General features: G+C 44.6%; 2 protein-coding genes across 2 annotated transcripts in view; both read left to right on the top strand.

The window, feature by feature from the left end:
• nek2 (NIMA-related kinase 2) overlaps nt 1-468 on the top strand; it is a 22,284-nt gene extending 21,816 nt beyond the window's left edge. The window contains exon 10 of the transcript XR_012051186.1: nt 251-468. The gene's annotated coding sequence lies outside the window, so the exon portion shown is untranslated. The remainder of the gene's footprint in view (nt 1-250) is intronic.
• A 2,367-nt stretch (nt 469-2,835) lies between these two features.
• slc30a1a (solute carrier family 30 member 1a) overlaps nt 2,836-14,091 on the top strand; it is a 33,319-nt gene continuing 22,063 nt past the window's right edge. The window contains exon 1 of the mRNA XM_061986997.2: nt 2,836-3,870. Coding sequence (XP_061842981.1) covers nt 3,321-3,870 — 550 coding nt within the window. The 5' untranslated portion in view covers nt 2,836-3,320. The remainder of the gene's footprint in view (nt 3,871-14,091) is intronic.

The raw sequence follows: 14,091 nt of genomic DNA, 5'->3' as shown, positions 1-14,091 counted from the left end.
GATGGATGGAATGTGTTAATTCCACGACTGTATATATCGGTAATTAAAGAGTTGGATGAGAAGGCGACTTGTCCAGGATGTACCCCGCCTTCCCCCCGAATGCAGCTGAGATAGGCTCCAGCGACCCCAAAAGGGACAAGCGGTAGGAAATGGATGGATGGAATGTGTTCATTCCACGACTGTATATATCGGTATCAGTTGATATCGGTATCGGTTGATATTGGTATCGGTAATTAAAGAGTTGGATGAGATGGCGACTTGTCCAGGATGTACCCCGCCTTCCGCCCGAATGCAGCTGAGATAGGCTCCAGCGACCCCAAAAGGGACAAGCGGTAGAAAATTGGATGGATGGAATGTGTTAATTCCACGACTGTATATATCGGTATCAGTTGATATCGGTATCGGTTGATATTGTTATCGGTAATTAAAGAGTTGGATGAGAAGGCGACTTGTCCAGGATGTACCCCGCCTTCCGCCCGATTGTAGCTGAGATAGGCTCCAGCGATCCCGAACTGAATAAGCGGTAGAAAATGGATGGATGGATGGAGTTGGACAATATCGGATATCGGCAAAAAGCCATTATCGGACATCCCTAATCATACTTGCCAACCCTCCCGAATTTTCCGGGAGACTCCCGAAATTCAGCGCCTCTCCCGAAAACATACCGGGACAAATATTCTCCCGAAAATCTCCCGATTTTCAGCCGGAGCTGGAGGCCACGCCCCCTCCAGCTCCATGCAGACCTGAGTGAGGACAGCCTTTTCTTTATGACGGGAGGACAACAGGGTGACAAGAACTAAATCATCCAGACTAGAGATAAATTGTATTATTATGTTTATCTTACCTAAAAATAAATATGCGACTGGGATGAGAATCAGCACCTCCAAGTCCGAGTCCATGGTTCTCGCCCGGAAAAGGGTGGAGTGCCATCCCCGGGTTGGGGAGGAGATCTTGCCCCAAGTGGAGGAGTTCAAGTACCTCGGAGTTCACGAGTGAGGGAAGAGTGGATCGTGAGATCGACAGGCGGATCGGTGCGGCGTCTTCAGTAATGCGGACGCTGTATCGATCCGTTGTGGTGAAGAAGGAGCTGAGCCGGAAGGCAAAGCTCTCAATTTACCGGTCGATCTACGTTCCCATCCTCACCTATGGTCATGAGTTTTGGGTCATGACCGAAAGGACAAGATCACGGGTACAAGCGGCCCAAATGAGTTTCCTCCGCCGGGTGGCGGGGCTCTCCCTTAGAGATAGGGTGAGAAGCTCTGTCATCCAAGCCGCTGCTCCTCCACATCGAGAGGAGCCAGATGAGGTGGTTCGGGCATCTGGTCAGGATGCCACCCTAACGCCTCCCTAGGGAGGTGTTTAGGGCACGTCCGACCGGTAGGAGGCCGCGGGGAAGACCCAGGACACGTTGGGAAGACTATGTCTCCCGGCTGGCCTGGGAACGCCGCGGGGTCCCACGGGAAGAGCTGGACGAAGTGGCTGGGGAGAGGGAAGTCTGGGCTTCCCTGCTTAGGCTGCTGCCCCCGCGACCCGACCTCGGATAAGCGGAAGAAGATGGATGGATGGATAAATATATTTATTAATAAAAAAACAAACATTTTTACTATATTTTGCTAAAAACATCAAAATTAATTGTATTTTTATTTGTATTTTTTTCTGACTCCTTATTACATCCAGGCATTAGAATCATACATTAACATAAACATATTTGAAATAATTAATTTTAAATGATCATAATAATTCATTTAAAATGACCATATTTAATTATTAAAATAATTGCTTGTTTATCAACAACTTTAGCATTTTATTCATTACATTTTGAAGCTCTCAGAAGCCAAGTTATGTTATATTCCTTAAGATTTATTTATGCAAGTTTGAAGTATCAATTATCTAAATACAGTTTTGTTTGCATATTTTCAGGATGTATATATATATATATATATATATATATATATGAATGAAATACTTCATCCATCCATCCATCTTCTTCTGCTTATCCGAGGTCGGGTCGCGGGGGCAGCAGCCTAAGCAGGGAAGCCCAGACTTCCCTCTCCCCAGCCACTTCGGTGACCGGTGACCCGCGTCCGGGCGAGGGAAATCCGGGTTCCTTGTTCGTGTTCTTCATAGAGGTCTTCGAGCTGCTCTTTGTCTGATCCTTCGCCTAGGACCAGTTTGCCTTGGGAGACCCTACCAGGGGGCATACGAGCCCCCGGACAACATAGCTCCTAGGATCATTGGGACACGCAAACTCCTCTACCACTTTAAGGTGGAAGCTCAGAGAGGAGATGAAATACTTGACTTGATGAATTCTAGCTGTCAATATACTCCTCCTCTCTTAACCACGCCCCCAACTACGCCCGACCACGCCCCCCCACCTCCCGAAATCGGAGGTCTCAAGGTTGGCAAGTATGGCGTACCCCGCCTTCCGCCCGATTGTAGCTGAGATAGGCTCCAGCGAACCCCGAAGGGAATAAGCGGTAGAAATGGATGGATGGATGGAGTTGGACAATATGGGATATCGGCAAAAAGCCATTATCGGACATCCCTAATTGAGGCGTTCCAGTAAAGATGGCTGCCAACCGGAAGTGCATTTTTGTGTACTCTCGCTGCTAAATCCAGCGATTATTTTGCCATTCTCATTTTGAAGACTTTGAATTAAAAAAAAAAAAAAAAAAAACGTACGCGTGACGACACAAAATCATGACGCCAAAAAAAAAAAATCAAGCGAGCGTGCATTGACGTTTACACAGCAACTAGATGATGTTAAAAAAGTTCATCATAGGAATGTTCGCCGGTCATGTTGATAGTTGACTATTGTGTTAGGACATTTTATTCCAAAACACGTCCTAATTGTAGATTTAGTTGCGGTTTTTATGTAGCGTGCTTAGCAACCTCCGTTGCTTGGCTACTCCGTCCCGCCCATTTGCTTGGACGACGACCTCTGACCAATCGGCTGCGACCTTTCCTTTGCTCCACCAATAGGAAGCGGCGCGGGGCGTGGCTTTCCTCGCGAATGGTTCCGTGTGGAAAGTTTGCCGGCTCGGGTGCAAAGTTTCAGCCGTCTGCAAAGTGGAGCTGGGCGGACGACGTGCGGTCTGTTTTCCGAGCTTTTGTCTTAACGTTTTTTTTGTTGTTTCCTCCGCCAGCGGAGTCGTTGTTGTTTCCTCACCCGACTTCCGTTCTCGGTTAGCCGTCGCGAGCAAAAGACGCGCGAATTGTCCTCCGGCTAGCTCGTCGCTAGCTTGCGGAGTTTGCTTCAAGCTAGCTGGCTAAGTGCTAGCTCGTCGCTGCTTCCACAAGTTCAACATTTGGGAGACAAAATGGCTTGCGAGCCGAACCGCGCGCGGCTGCTGTGCATGCTCTCGCTGACCTTTGCCTTCTTCATCGTGGAGGTGGTGGTCAGCCGCATGACCTCATCCCTCTCGATGCTCTCCGACTCCTTCCATATGTTGTCCGACGTCATCGCGCTGGTCGTGGCTCTGGTGGCGGTGCGATTCGCCGAGAAGACTCAAGCCACCAACAAGAACACCTTCGGCTGGATCCGGGCTGAGGTCATGGGGGCGCTGGTCAACGCCGTCTTCCTCACGGCGCTCTGCTTCACCATCGTCCTGGAGGCGATCGAGCGCTTCACCACGGCCCACGAGATCGAGAGACCGCAGGTGCTCGCCGGCGTGGGGTTCGCCGGGCTGCTGATCAACCTGCTCGGGCTTTGCCTCTTCCACGGACACGCCGGCGGGGGACACGGACACTCGCACGGGAATAAGAAGGCGAAGGGTGGGAAGTCTCACCGAGCTGACAATGGAACTTCTGGAGAGACCAACAACTTGGTGGGCAACCACAACAGCTCCGGGGATGCATCTCAAACAACCGGTGGGTATATTTTTCTTCTTCTCAAGATTGGGTTGATTGTCACATTTTACTCCAGTGGGGAATTGTAGATTAGCCAGAAATTGTACTCAAGTAAGCATACATGCCAACCCTCCCGGATTTCCCGGGAGACTCCCGAAATTCAGCGCCTCTCCCGAAAAACTTCCGGGACAAATTTTCTCCAGAAATTCAGGCGGACCTGAGTGACGTGTCGACAGCGGCCAGCCTGTTATCACGTCCGCTTTCCCACAATATAAACAGCGTACCTGCCCCAATCACGTTATAACTGTAGAATGATCGAGGACGAGTTCTTATGTGGGTTTATTGTTAGGCAGTTTAATTAACGTCCTCCCAGCGCGGTAACAACACACAACAGCAGTCACGTTTTCGTCTACCGTAAAGCAGTTCGTCTGCCGTAAACAGCAATGTTGTGACACTCTTAAACAGGACAATACTGCCATCTACTGTACATGTACACCTACTCAGTGGCCTAGTGGTTAGAGTGTCCGTCCTGAGATCGGTAGGTTGGGAGTTCAAACCCCGGCCGAGTCATACCAAAGACTATAAAAATGGGACCCATTACCTCCCTGCTTGGCACTCAGCATCAAGGGTTGGAATTGGGGGTTAAATCACCAAAATGATTCCCGGGCGCAGCCACCGCTGCTGCCCACTGCTCCTCTCACCTCCCAGGGGGTGATCAAGGGTGATGGGTCAAATGCAGAGAATAATTTCGCCACACCTAGTGTGTGTGTGACAATCATTGGTACTTTAACTTTAACTTTAACTTTAACATGCATATGTGACAATAACATCTAGGGCTTTTAGAGAGTGCAGTGCACAACTGCTATACTATATATATATATATATATATATATATATATATATATTAGAGATGCGCGGATAGGCAATTATTTCATCCGCAACCGCATCACAAAAGACGTCAACCATCCTCATCCACCCGAAATAACATTTAATCAAAACCGCACCCGCCCGTTGTTATATATCTAATATAGACGATGCAAGGCATTAGTGAGGTTATAAAGCTTTTGCCTGTTAAAGAAAGGAGACTGATCCAATGCAGCAGAGACATTCAATGCGTGCCACGCTGTCACGACCCAGACGCACACCAGTGCGCAATCATATGGGAGCCGCGCTGAGCGCACCTCCAAGCGCGTCTCGCTGCAGGCGACGGCCGGGTATATGGGCCCGACGCTCCAGCGCCATCCATTTTCAGGGCTAGTTGATTCGGCAGGTGGGTTGTTACACACTCCTTAGCGGGTTCCAACTTCCATGGCCACCGTCCTAGCTGCTGTCTATATCAACCAGGGTGAGCCCCACCCCTTTCGTGAGCGCACTGCGCGCGGAGTGACCCCTGTTAGGCGCCCCCGGCAACGGGGGTGGCGGGCAGGTAAGCTGCGCGGGCGGAGCGTGCGGAGTGACCCCTGTTACGAGACCCCGGCCCCCGGCCACGGGGGTGGCGGGCAGGTAAGCTGCTTACCTGCTGCGCATGACGCCGGCCGCGGCGAAGGCGGACGAGGCGGGGTGTCGGTGCGGTGGGCACGGTGGTGACCCTGGACGTGCGTCGGGACCTTCTCGCGGATCGCCTCATCTACGGCTCCCGGTGGGGCCCTCTCGGGGGAAGGCGCCTCGGTCCCGGACCCCGGCGAGGCGTTCCTTCTCCGCTCCGTAAAAGTGTCCGTCTCTTTTTTTTTTTTTTTTCTGTTGTGGCATATGCTGCAGGTGCCTGCTTGTTTTTCGTATGTGGGTAACAACATTTAACTATGTATATATATTTCCGAATTGGTATAACTGCCACCCACCTGAATCTATTTAAAATCTAATTTTTTTAAATTTCAACCACCCGACCCGACCCGCGGATAAAATCTTTTTTTAAATTTTATTTCAACCGCCCGATTCGCGGATAATCCGCGGACTCCGCGGTTGTGTCCGCAAACCGCGCATCTCTAGTACCCGCCCAATCACGTTATAACTGTAGAATGATCGAGGACGAGTTCTTGGTTTCTTACGTGGGTTTATTGTTAGGCAGTTTCATTAACGTCCTCCCAGCGCGGTAACAACACACAACAACAGCAGTCACGTTTTCGTCTACCGTAAAGCAGTTCGTCTGCCGTAAACAGCAATGTTGTGACACTCTTAAACAGGACAATACTGCCATCTACTGTACATGCATATGTGACAATAACATCTAGGGCTTTTAGAGAGTGCAGTGCACAACTGCTATACTATATACCGTATTTTCCGCACCATAAGGCGCCCTGGGTTAAAAGCCGCGCCTTCAATGAACGGCATATTTCAAAACTTTGTCCACCTATAAGCCGCCCGGTGTTGTAAGCCGCATCTAACTGCGCTAAAGGAATGTCAAAAAAACAGTCAGATAGGTCAGTCAAACTTTAATAATATATTAAAAACCAGCGTTCTAACAACTCTGTTCACTCCCAAAATGTACGCAAATGTGCAATCACAAACATACGTATATCAACATGGACAGAGCTGCGTGAAAAAAGCCACCCGGCCTCTTCACGTAAACTTAAACTTACCTTAACCACTCGCTCATCTTTTCTTCATCCATCCCTTCGAGTTAGCTTTTATGATGACGCCGGCTGGAAAGGTCTCTTTTGGCAAGGTCTTCCTTTTGAATATCACCATGGGTGGACGTTTCATTAGCATGGCAAGCTAGAACCACAGTGAAGGATGACTTCTCATTCCCTGTGGTGCGAATATTCAACGTACGTGCTCCCGTTCCACAGTGCGGTTCACAGGAATATCAGTTGCTGTGAAATACGGTAGTAATCCGTGTGCGGATGGAGAGATTGCGTCTTTTCATGAACCGGATCCTTGTCGCTTTGTAGGAGCCATTTTGTGGTCTTTACAGATGTAAACACACAAAGGAAATGAAACGTACGGTGATATCCGCGCGCTTTTTCTTCTTCTACGCGGGCGGGTGGTTGCTTACAGTAGAAGAAGCGCTTCCTGTTCTATGGGGGGCGGGTGCTTACCTTGGCGGTTGCTTGCGTAGAAGAAGAAGCGCTTCCTGTTCTACCGGGAAAAAAGATGGCGGCTGTTTACCGAAGTTGCGAGACCGAAACTTTATGAAAATGAATCTTAATATTTATCCATATATAAAGCGCACCGGGTTAAAAGCCGCACTGTCAGCTTTTGAGTAAATTTGTGGTTTTTAGGTGCGGCTAATAGTGCGGAAAATACGGTATATATATATTAGTGATGGGTTGATGAGGCGTCATGAAGCGTTTCGACACATTGCAAAACTGTATTGATACTGTGTCGATACTGTGTCACTAAATACTGACATATGCTGGACATAAAAAATCTCTACAGGCAACCTATGGACCGACTCAACTGACACTGATTTTATGACCTAGAACAGTGGTTCTCAACCTTTTTTCAGTGATGTACCCCCTGTGAATTTTTTTTAAATTCAAATACCCCCTAATCAGACCAAAGCATTTTTGGTTGAAAAAAAGAGATAAAGAAGTAAAATACAGCACTATGTCATCAGTTTTTGATTTATTAAATAGTATAACAGTGCAAAATATTGCTCATTTGTAGTGGTCTTTCTTGAACTATTTGGAAAAAAAGATAGGTTTTTATTTATATTTATAAAGGATTTTTGAATTGTTACTATTTTTAGAATATTTAAAAAAAAATCTCACGTACCCCTTGGCATACCTTCAAGTACCCCCAGGGGTACGTGTACCCCCATTTGAGAACCACTGACCTAGTATATACAATAATATAAACCAAGTCATTGTATTTCATTTAGGATTATTTCATATCTTCATTTAAATACAAATATAATTGTATCTTTTTTAGATACAGTCAATAAATAATGCGAACATGTATCATAACATGGAAATCTAAGAGAACGTGTTGTGAATGAGGATGCTTGTGGACTGGGAATTTTTTACACATTTTTATTTTTAAAAAAAAAGAGTTTTTCCAACGCATTAAATTTTAGACGATTTCTCTTCTTAGTTATTATTTCTCCGGCTGTAGAAAATACCCCCTCACAGGGCACAGAGGAGGCGTCAGTGCGACACAGTTCGCGTATCGGTCACGTGACCGAAACAGCTCATGATCGGTCACGTGACTTTCTAAAAGCGGTACGCGCACCGACACAGGGTTTTGCTCTATGAGCTCGACGCATGCGCCGATGCATCGGTGTTGCCGGACCCATCACTAATATATATATATATATATATATATATATATATATATATATATACAGTATATAGCTTGAATTCACTGAAAGTCAGGTATTTCATATATATATATATGAAATACTTCCATCCATCCATTTTCTACCGCTTATTCCTATATGAAATACTTGACCTGGTGAATTCTAGCCGTAAATATACTCCTCCCCTCTTAACCACGCCCCCGCGCCAACCACGTCCCCCTCCCCACCCCCCACCTCCCGAAATCGGAGGTCTCAAGGTTGTAGTGATGGGATCGGCAGTTCTTTTGACTGTACTGAATCACTAGAATCAGTTCCTTAAATTGAGTCGTTCAAAGAATGTGTTCACCGACCCCCCCCCCCCCCCCCCCCAAAAGGAGGGGGGGGGGGGCGTGCGTAGCACAGTACAGTGCAGACATTCGCGGGAGAAGCAGCAAATAGGGTGAACGCGAGTCCCTACACAGCTCTGTGCATGCAGTACACCAGGCAGTGAGTGACACAGTCAGCACAGTTCAGTACGTGAACCTGAATCACTTCTGCAGCAGCAGTTCTGTGTGCAGGTCGGCGAATCATGAGTCAGTCAGTAACAGCTTCCCCAGCGGCAGATCTCGGTGTGTGTCAGTTCGCAAACGACACAAGCCCTCAGCACCCAATGAACGACGCCCACAGTGACTGAACGAGAGCCTCAATGTGACGTCCTCCTCCGCGACACAGTCAGTTCTCTGTTCGCGAGTCCTGATTCTGTCGTTCACCGAGTGATTCATGTCGTTAATCCGCGGTGAACGAATCGTTCGCTCAGTCCCTCCCCCCCCGTCCCCACGATGAGTAGCTGGCTGCGTCGTTCGCCGACGTCGAGGGTTCAGTGAGTCACAGAATGCGCCAGTTCCACTCATACCGGCATGGTCGCGGCGGAGCTCAACTGAACTGAGAAAGGAACAAATCAGTTCATGAAGTGATTCGGTTTCAGTAGGTTCACTCAAAAGATTCGTTCGAACGTATCGTTCGCGAACGACACAACATTACAAGGTTGGCAAGTATGCAAGTAAGAGTACTGTTTCTTTAGAGCAGTGGTTCTTAACCTGGGTTCGATGGAACCCTAGGGGTTCGGTGAGTCGGGCTCAGGGGTTCGGCAGAACATCGTGTAAATAAAAACTTCTCCCTATCGGCGTATTACGGATACGGCAACATCAGAAGTCAGACTGATTTGCAGGTGTGTAATTAGTTGTGAGTTTATGCACTGTGTTGGTTTTGTTGTTTGAACAAGGTGATTTTCATGCACGCTTCATTTTGTGCACCAGTATTCAAACATGGTAACACTTTAGTATGGAGAACATGTTCACCATTAATTAGTTGCTTATTAACATGCAAATTAGTAATATATTGGCTCTTAACTAGTCATTATTAAGTACTTATTAATGCCTTCTTCGGCATGGCCTTATTATAACCCTAACCCTCTAACCCTGGCCCTAACCCTAAACAAATAACTCTAAATGAAGTCTTTGTTACTTAGAATATGTTCCCCTGGTGTCCAAATAACTCTAAATGAAGTCTTTGTTACTTAGAATATGTTCCCCTATTGTCCAAATAACTCTGAATGAAGTCTTTGTTACTTAGGACAAGTTCCCCATACTAAAGTGTTACCAAAAACATATAACTTTGTCTTGAATTTGAAAAAAAAAAACATTTTATTTTTCACTAAAGAAGGGTTCGCTACCTCCAACAAGGTTAAGAACCACTGCTTTAGAGATTCATTACTAGGGATGTCTGATAATGGCTTTTTGCCGATATTCCGATATTGTCCAACTCTTTAATTACCGATATCAACCGATACCGATATCAACCGATATATGCAGTCATGGAATTAACACATTATTATGCCTAATTTGGACAACCAGGTATGGTGAAGATAAGGTACTTTTTTTAAAAAAATTAATAAAATAAGATAAATTAATTAAAAACATTTTCTTCAATAAAAAAGAAAGTAAAACAATATAAAAACAGTTACATAGAAACTAGTAATTAATGAAAATGAGTAAAATTACCGTATTTTCCGCACCATAAGGCGCCCTGGGTTATAAGCTGCGCCTTCAATGAACGGCATATTTCAAAACTTTGTCCACCTATAAGCCGCCCCGTGTTATAAGCCGCATCTAACTGCGCTAAAGGGAATGTCAAAAAAACAGTCAGATAGGTCAGTCAAACTTTAATAATATATTAAAAACCAGCGTTCTAACAACTCTGTTCACTCCCAAAATGTACGGTAATGTGCAAATGTGCAATCACAAACATAGTAAAATTCAAAATAGTGCAGAGCAATAACATCAATAACTTAATGTTGCTCGAACGTTAATGTCACAACACACAAAATAAACATAACGCTCACTTTCTGAAGTTATTCTTCATTCATAAATCCCTCGAATTCTTCTCCTTCGGTGTCCGAATTAAAAAGTTGGGCGAATACGGGATCCAAAATGGCCGGCTCCGTCTCGTCGAAGTCATCGGAGTCAGTGTCGCTGTTGTTGTCCAGCAGTTCTGTGAATCCTGCCTTCCGGAAAGCTCGGACCACAGTTGTGACCGAAATATCCGCCCAGGCATTTACGATCCACTGGCAGATGTTGGCGTATGTCGTCCGGCGCTGTCTCCCTGTCTTAGTGAAGGTGTGTTCGCCTTCGGTCATCCATTGTTCCCACGCCGTTCGCAGTCGTGCTTTAAATGCCTTGTTGACACCAATATCGAGCGGTTGGAGTTCTTTGGTTAATCCACCCGGAATGACGGCGAGTGTTGTATTTGTGTGCTTCACTTGTTTTTTGACACCATCTGTGATGTAAGTTTAAATTCTGCGTTGTACGCGTGTCGCTTAGTAGGAGCCATTTTGTGGTCTTTACAGATGTAAACACACAAAGGAAATGAAACGTAATACCCGCGCGCTTCTTCTTGTACGGGGGCGGGTGGTTGCTTACCGTAGAAGAATCAATCAATCAATCAATCAATCTTTATTTATATAGCCCTAAATCACAAGTGTCTCAAAGGGCTGCACAAGCCACAACGACATCCTCGGTACAAAGCCCACATACGGGCAAGGAAAAACTCACCCCAGTGGGACGTCGATGTGAATGACTATGAGAAACCTTGGAGAGGACCGCATATGTGGGTAACCCCCCCCCTCTAGGGGAGACCGAAAGCAATGGATGTCGAGTGGGTCTGACATAATATTGTGAGAGTCCAGTCTATAGTGGATCCAACATAATAGTAGTAAGAGTCCAGTCCATAGTGGGGCCAGCAGGACACCATCCCGAGCGGAGACGGGTCAGCAGCGCAGAGATGTTCCCAGCCGATGCACAGGCGAGCGGTCCACCCCGGGTCCCGACTCTGGACAGCCAGCACTTCATCCATGGCCACCGGACCTGTGCCCCCCCCCCTCAAGGAAAAGGGGAGCAGAGGAGAAAAGAAAAGAAACGGCAGATCAACTGGTCTAACAGGGGGGCTATTTAAAGGCTAGAGTATACAAATGAGTTTTAAGATGGGACTTACCTTGGCAGTTGCTTACCATAGAAGAAGAAGCGCTTCCTCTTCTACGGGGAAAAAAGATGGCGGCTGTTTACCGTAGTTGCGAGACCGAAACTTTATGAAAATAAATATTTATATTAATCCATATATAAGCCGCACTGTCAGCTTTTGTGAAAATTTGTGGTTTTTAGGTGCGGCTTATAGTGCGGAAAATACGGTAACTGTTAAAGGTTAGTACTATTAGTGGACCAGCAGCACGCACAATCATGTGTGCTTACGGACTGTATCCCTTGCAGACTGTATTGATATATATTGATATATAATGTAGGAACCACAATATTAATAACAGAAAGAAACAACCCTTTTGTGTGAATGAGTGTAAATGGGGGAGGGAGGTTTTTTGGGTTGGTGCACTAATTGTAAGTGTATCTTGTGTTTTTTTATGTTGATTTAATAAAAAAAACTTTAAAAAAACGATACCGATAACAAAAAAACGATACCGATCATTTCCGATATTACATTTTAACGCATTTATCACATCTCTAATGATAAGTACCGTATTTTTCGGACTATAAGTCGCAGTTTTTTTTCATAGTTTGGCCGGGCTCCTGTGCGACTTATATATGTTTTTTTTCCTTTTTTATTATGCATTTTCGGCAAGTGCGACTTATACTCCGGTGCGACTTATACTCCGAAAAATACGGTAATGAACAATTCCACTGGTAATAACAGTGTTAAAAATAACGTTCTAAGTATAAAACATTCTCATGCATTTTAATCCATCCATCCGTTTTCTACCGCACCTGTTCAAGAAGTCGCATTAATGGTAAGAATTATTTTATTTATTATTGGTTAGCTTCAGAATAACAATGCTATTAAAAAGAATAAGAGACTTATTACACTCTAAAAATGTTGGTCTTACTTAAAAATGCACGCATTTAGTTGTATTCAGTGTTAAAAAGAATATTCAATGGCTCTCACGGATATATATTTTGAAATATTTGGCTTTCGTGGCTCTCTCAGCCAAAAAGGTTCCCGACCCCTGATCTAGAGATTTATTACTCAAGTAAAAGTAAGGAGTAGTCACCCAAATATTTACTTGAGTATAAGTAAAAAGTATGTTGTGAAAAAACTACTCAAGTACTGAGTAACCTGTTCCTTTAATGATGACGGCAACAAATAATGCACAAAAACATCAAAATGGCAATGACCAAAAACTGACAGGTGGTGACAGTACACCTACTTTGAGACAAGAGCTATTGTGATGCATGCTTGGGTATGGTTTGAATTCATATGCAACAATTGCCAGAAAAGCGCTATATAAATGTAATCCATTATTATTATTATTATTATTATGGAGGAAAATCTATTTCCAAGAAATGGTAAAATCATGGCATGGTAACTTAAAAATGAAGATAACTCCAGGTTGTTTACTTTGTTTTACTTTTACCAAAAATAGAACAAGCACATTATGAAAATGTACAAATCAAGAAATAATCCTCTGGACAAAACACTTCAAGTTTGTTGAAAATTCTGAGGAAATCAATCAATCAATCAATCAATGTTTATTTATATAGCCCTAAATCACAAGTGTCTCAAAGGGCTGCACAAGCCACAACGACATCCTCGGTACAAAGCCCACATAAGGGCAAGGAAAAACTCACCCCAGTGGGACGTCGATAGGTGCAGCTTCAAACTAGGGCTGCAACTAACAACTAATTTGATCATCGATTAATCTGTCGATTATTACTTCGATTAATCTATTAATAATCAAATAAAAGAGAAACTACATTTCTATCCTTTCCAGTATTTTATTGGGGGAAAAAACAGCATACTGGCACCATACTTATTTTGATTATTGTTTCTCAGCTGTTTGTAAATGTTGCAGTTTATAAATAAAGGTTTATTAAAAAAGAAAAGTAGCCTCTGCTCATAGCATAGATCGATGGCTAAATTAATCGCCAACTATTTTTATAATCGATTTTAATCGATTAGTTGTTGCAGCCCTACTTCAAACACACCATGAGCTTATTAGACTTTGTCTCGGCGTATGTACAAAGCCAGGATTAAACTTTTTAAGTCGCAGTCTTTCTGGGATTGAACAAAAGGCAAGGCAACTTTATTTGTAGAGCACTTTTCATACACAAGGCAAACTCAAAGTGCTTCACAGACAACAAAGTGAAATGAAAGAAAATAAAAGCAAAATTAAAATGCAGACAATAAAAATAAAAACAGTGCGGACATTAAAAGATTTCGCTGAAAGCTAAGGTGAACATAAAAGTTTTAAAAATAGTCAGAGTTGGGGAAAGTCTGACATCTTCAGGAAGTTTATTCCAGCTATTTGTTGCATAGTGACTGAATGATGCTCTCCCTTGATTTGACTTTACTCTGGGAACCGCTAACAGATTGCTCTCAGGAGATCTTAGTGATCTAGAGGGCTTATATCAGTGGTTCTCAAACTTTTTTTGTCATCCCCCACTTTGGACAAGGGGGAGTTTTCA

This window comes from Nerophis lumbriciformis, linkage group LG26, assembly GCF_033978685.3.
Source record: "Nerophis lumbriciformis linkage group LG26, RoL_Nlum_v2.1, whole genome shotgun sequence".
NCBI lineage: Eukaryota > Metazoa > Chordata > Actinopteri > Syngnathiformes > Syngnathidae > Nerophis > Nerophis lumbriciformis.
Note: the sequence above shows the minus strand (reverse complement) of the source record. Positions and strands in the feature narration are given on the sequence as shown.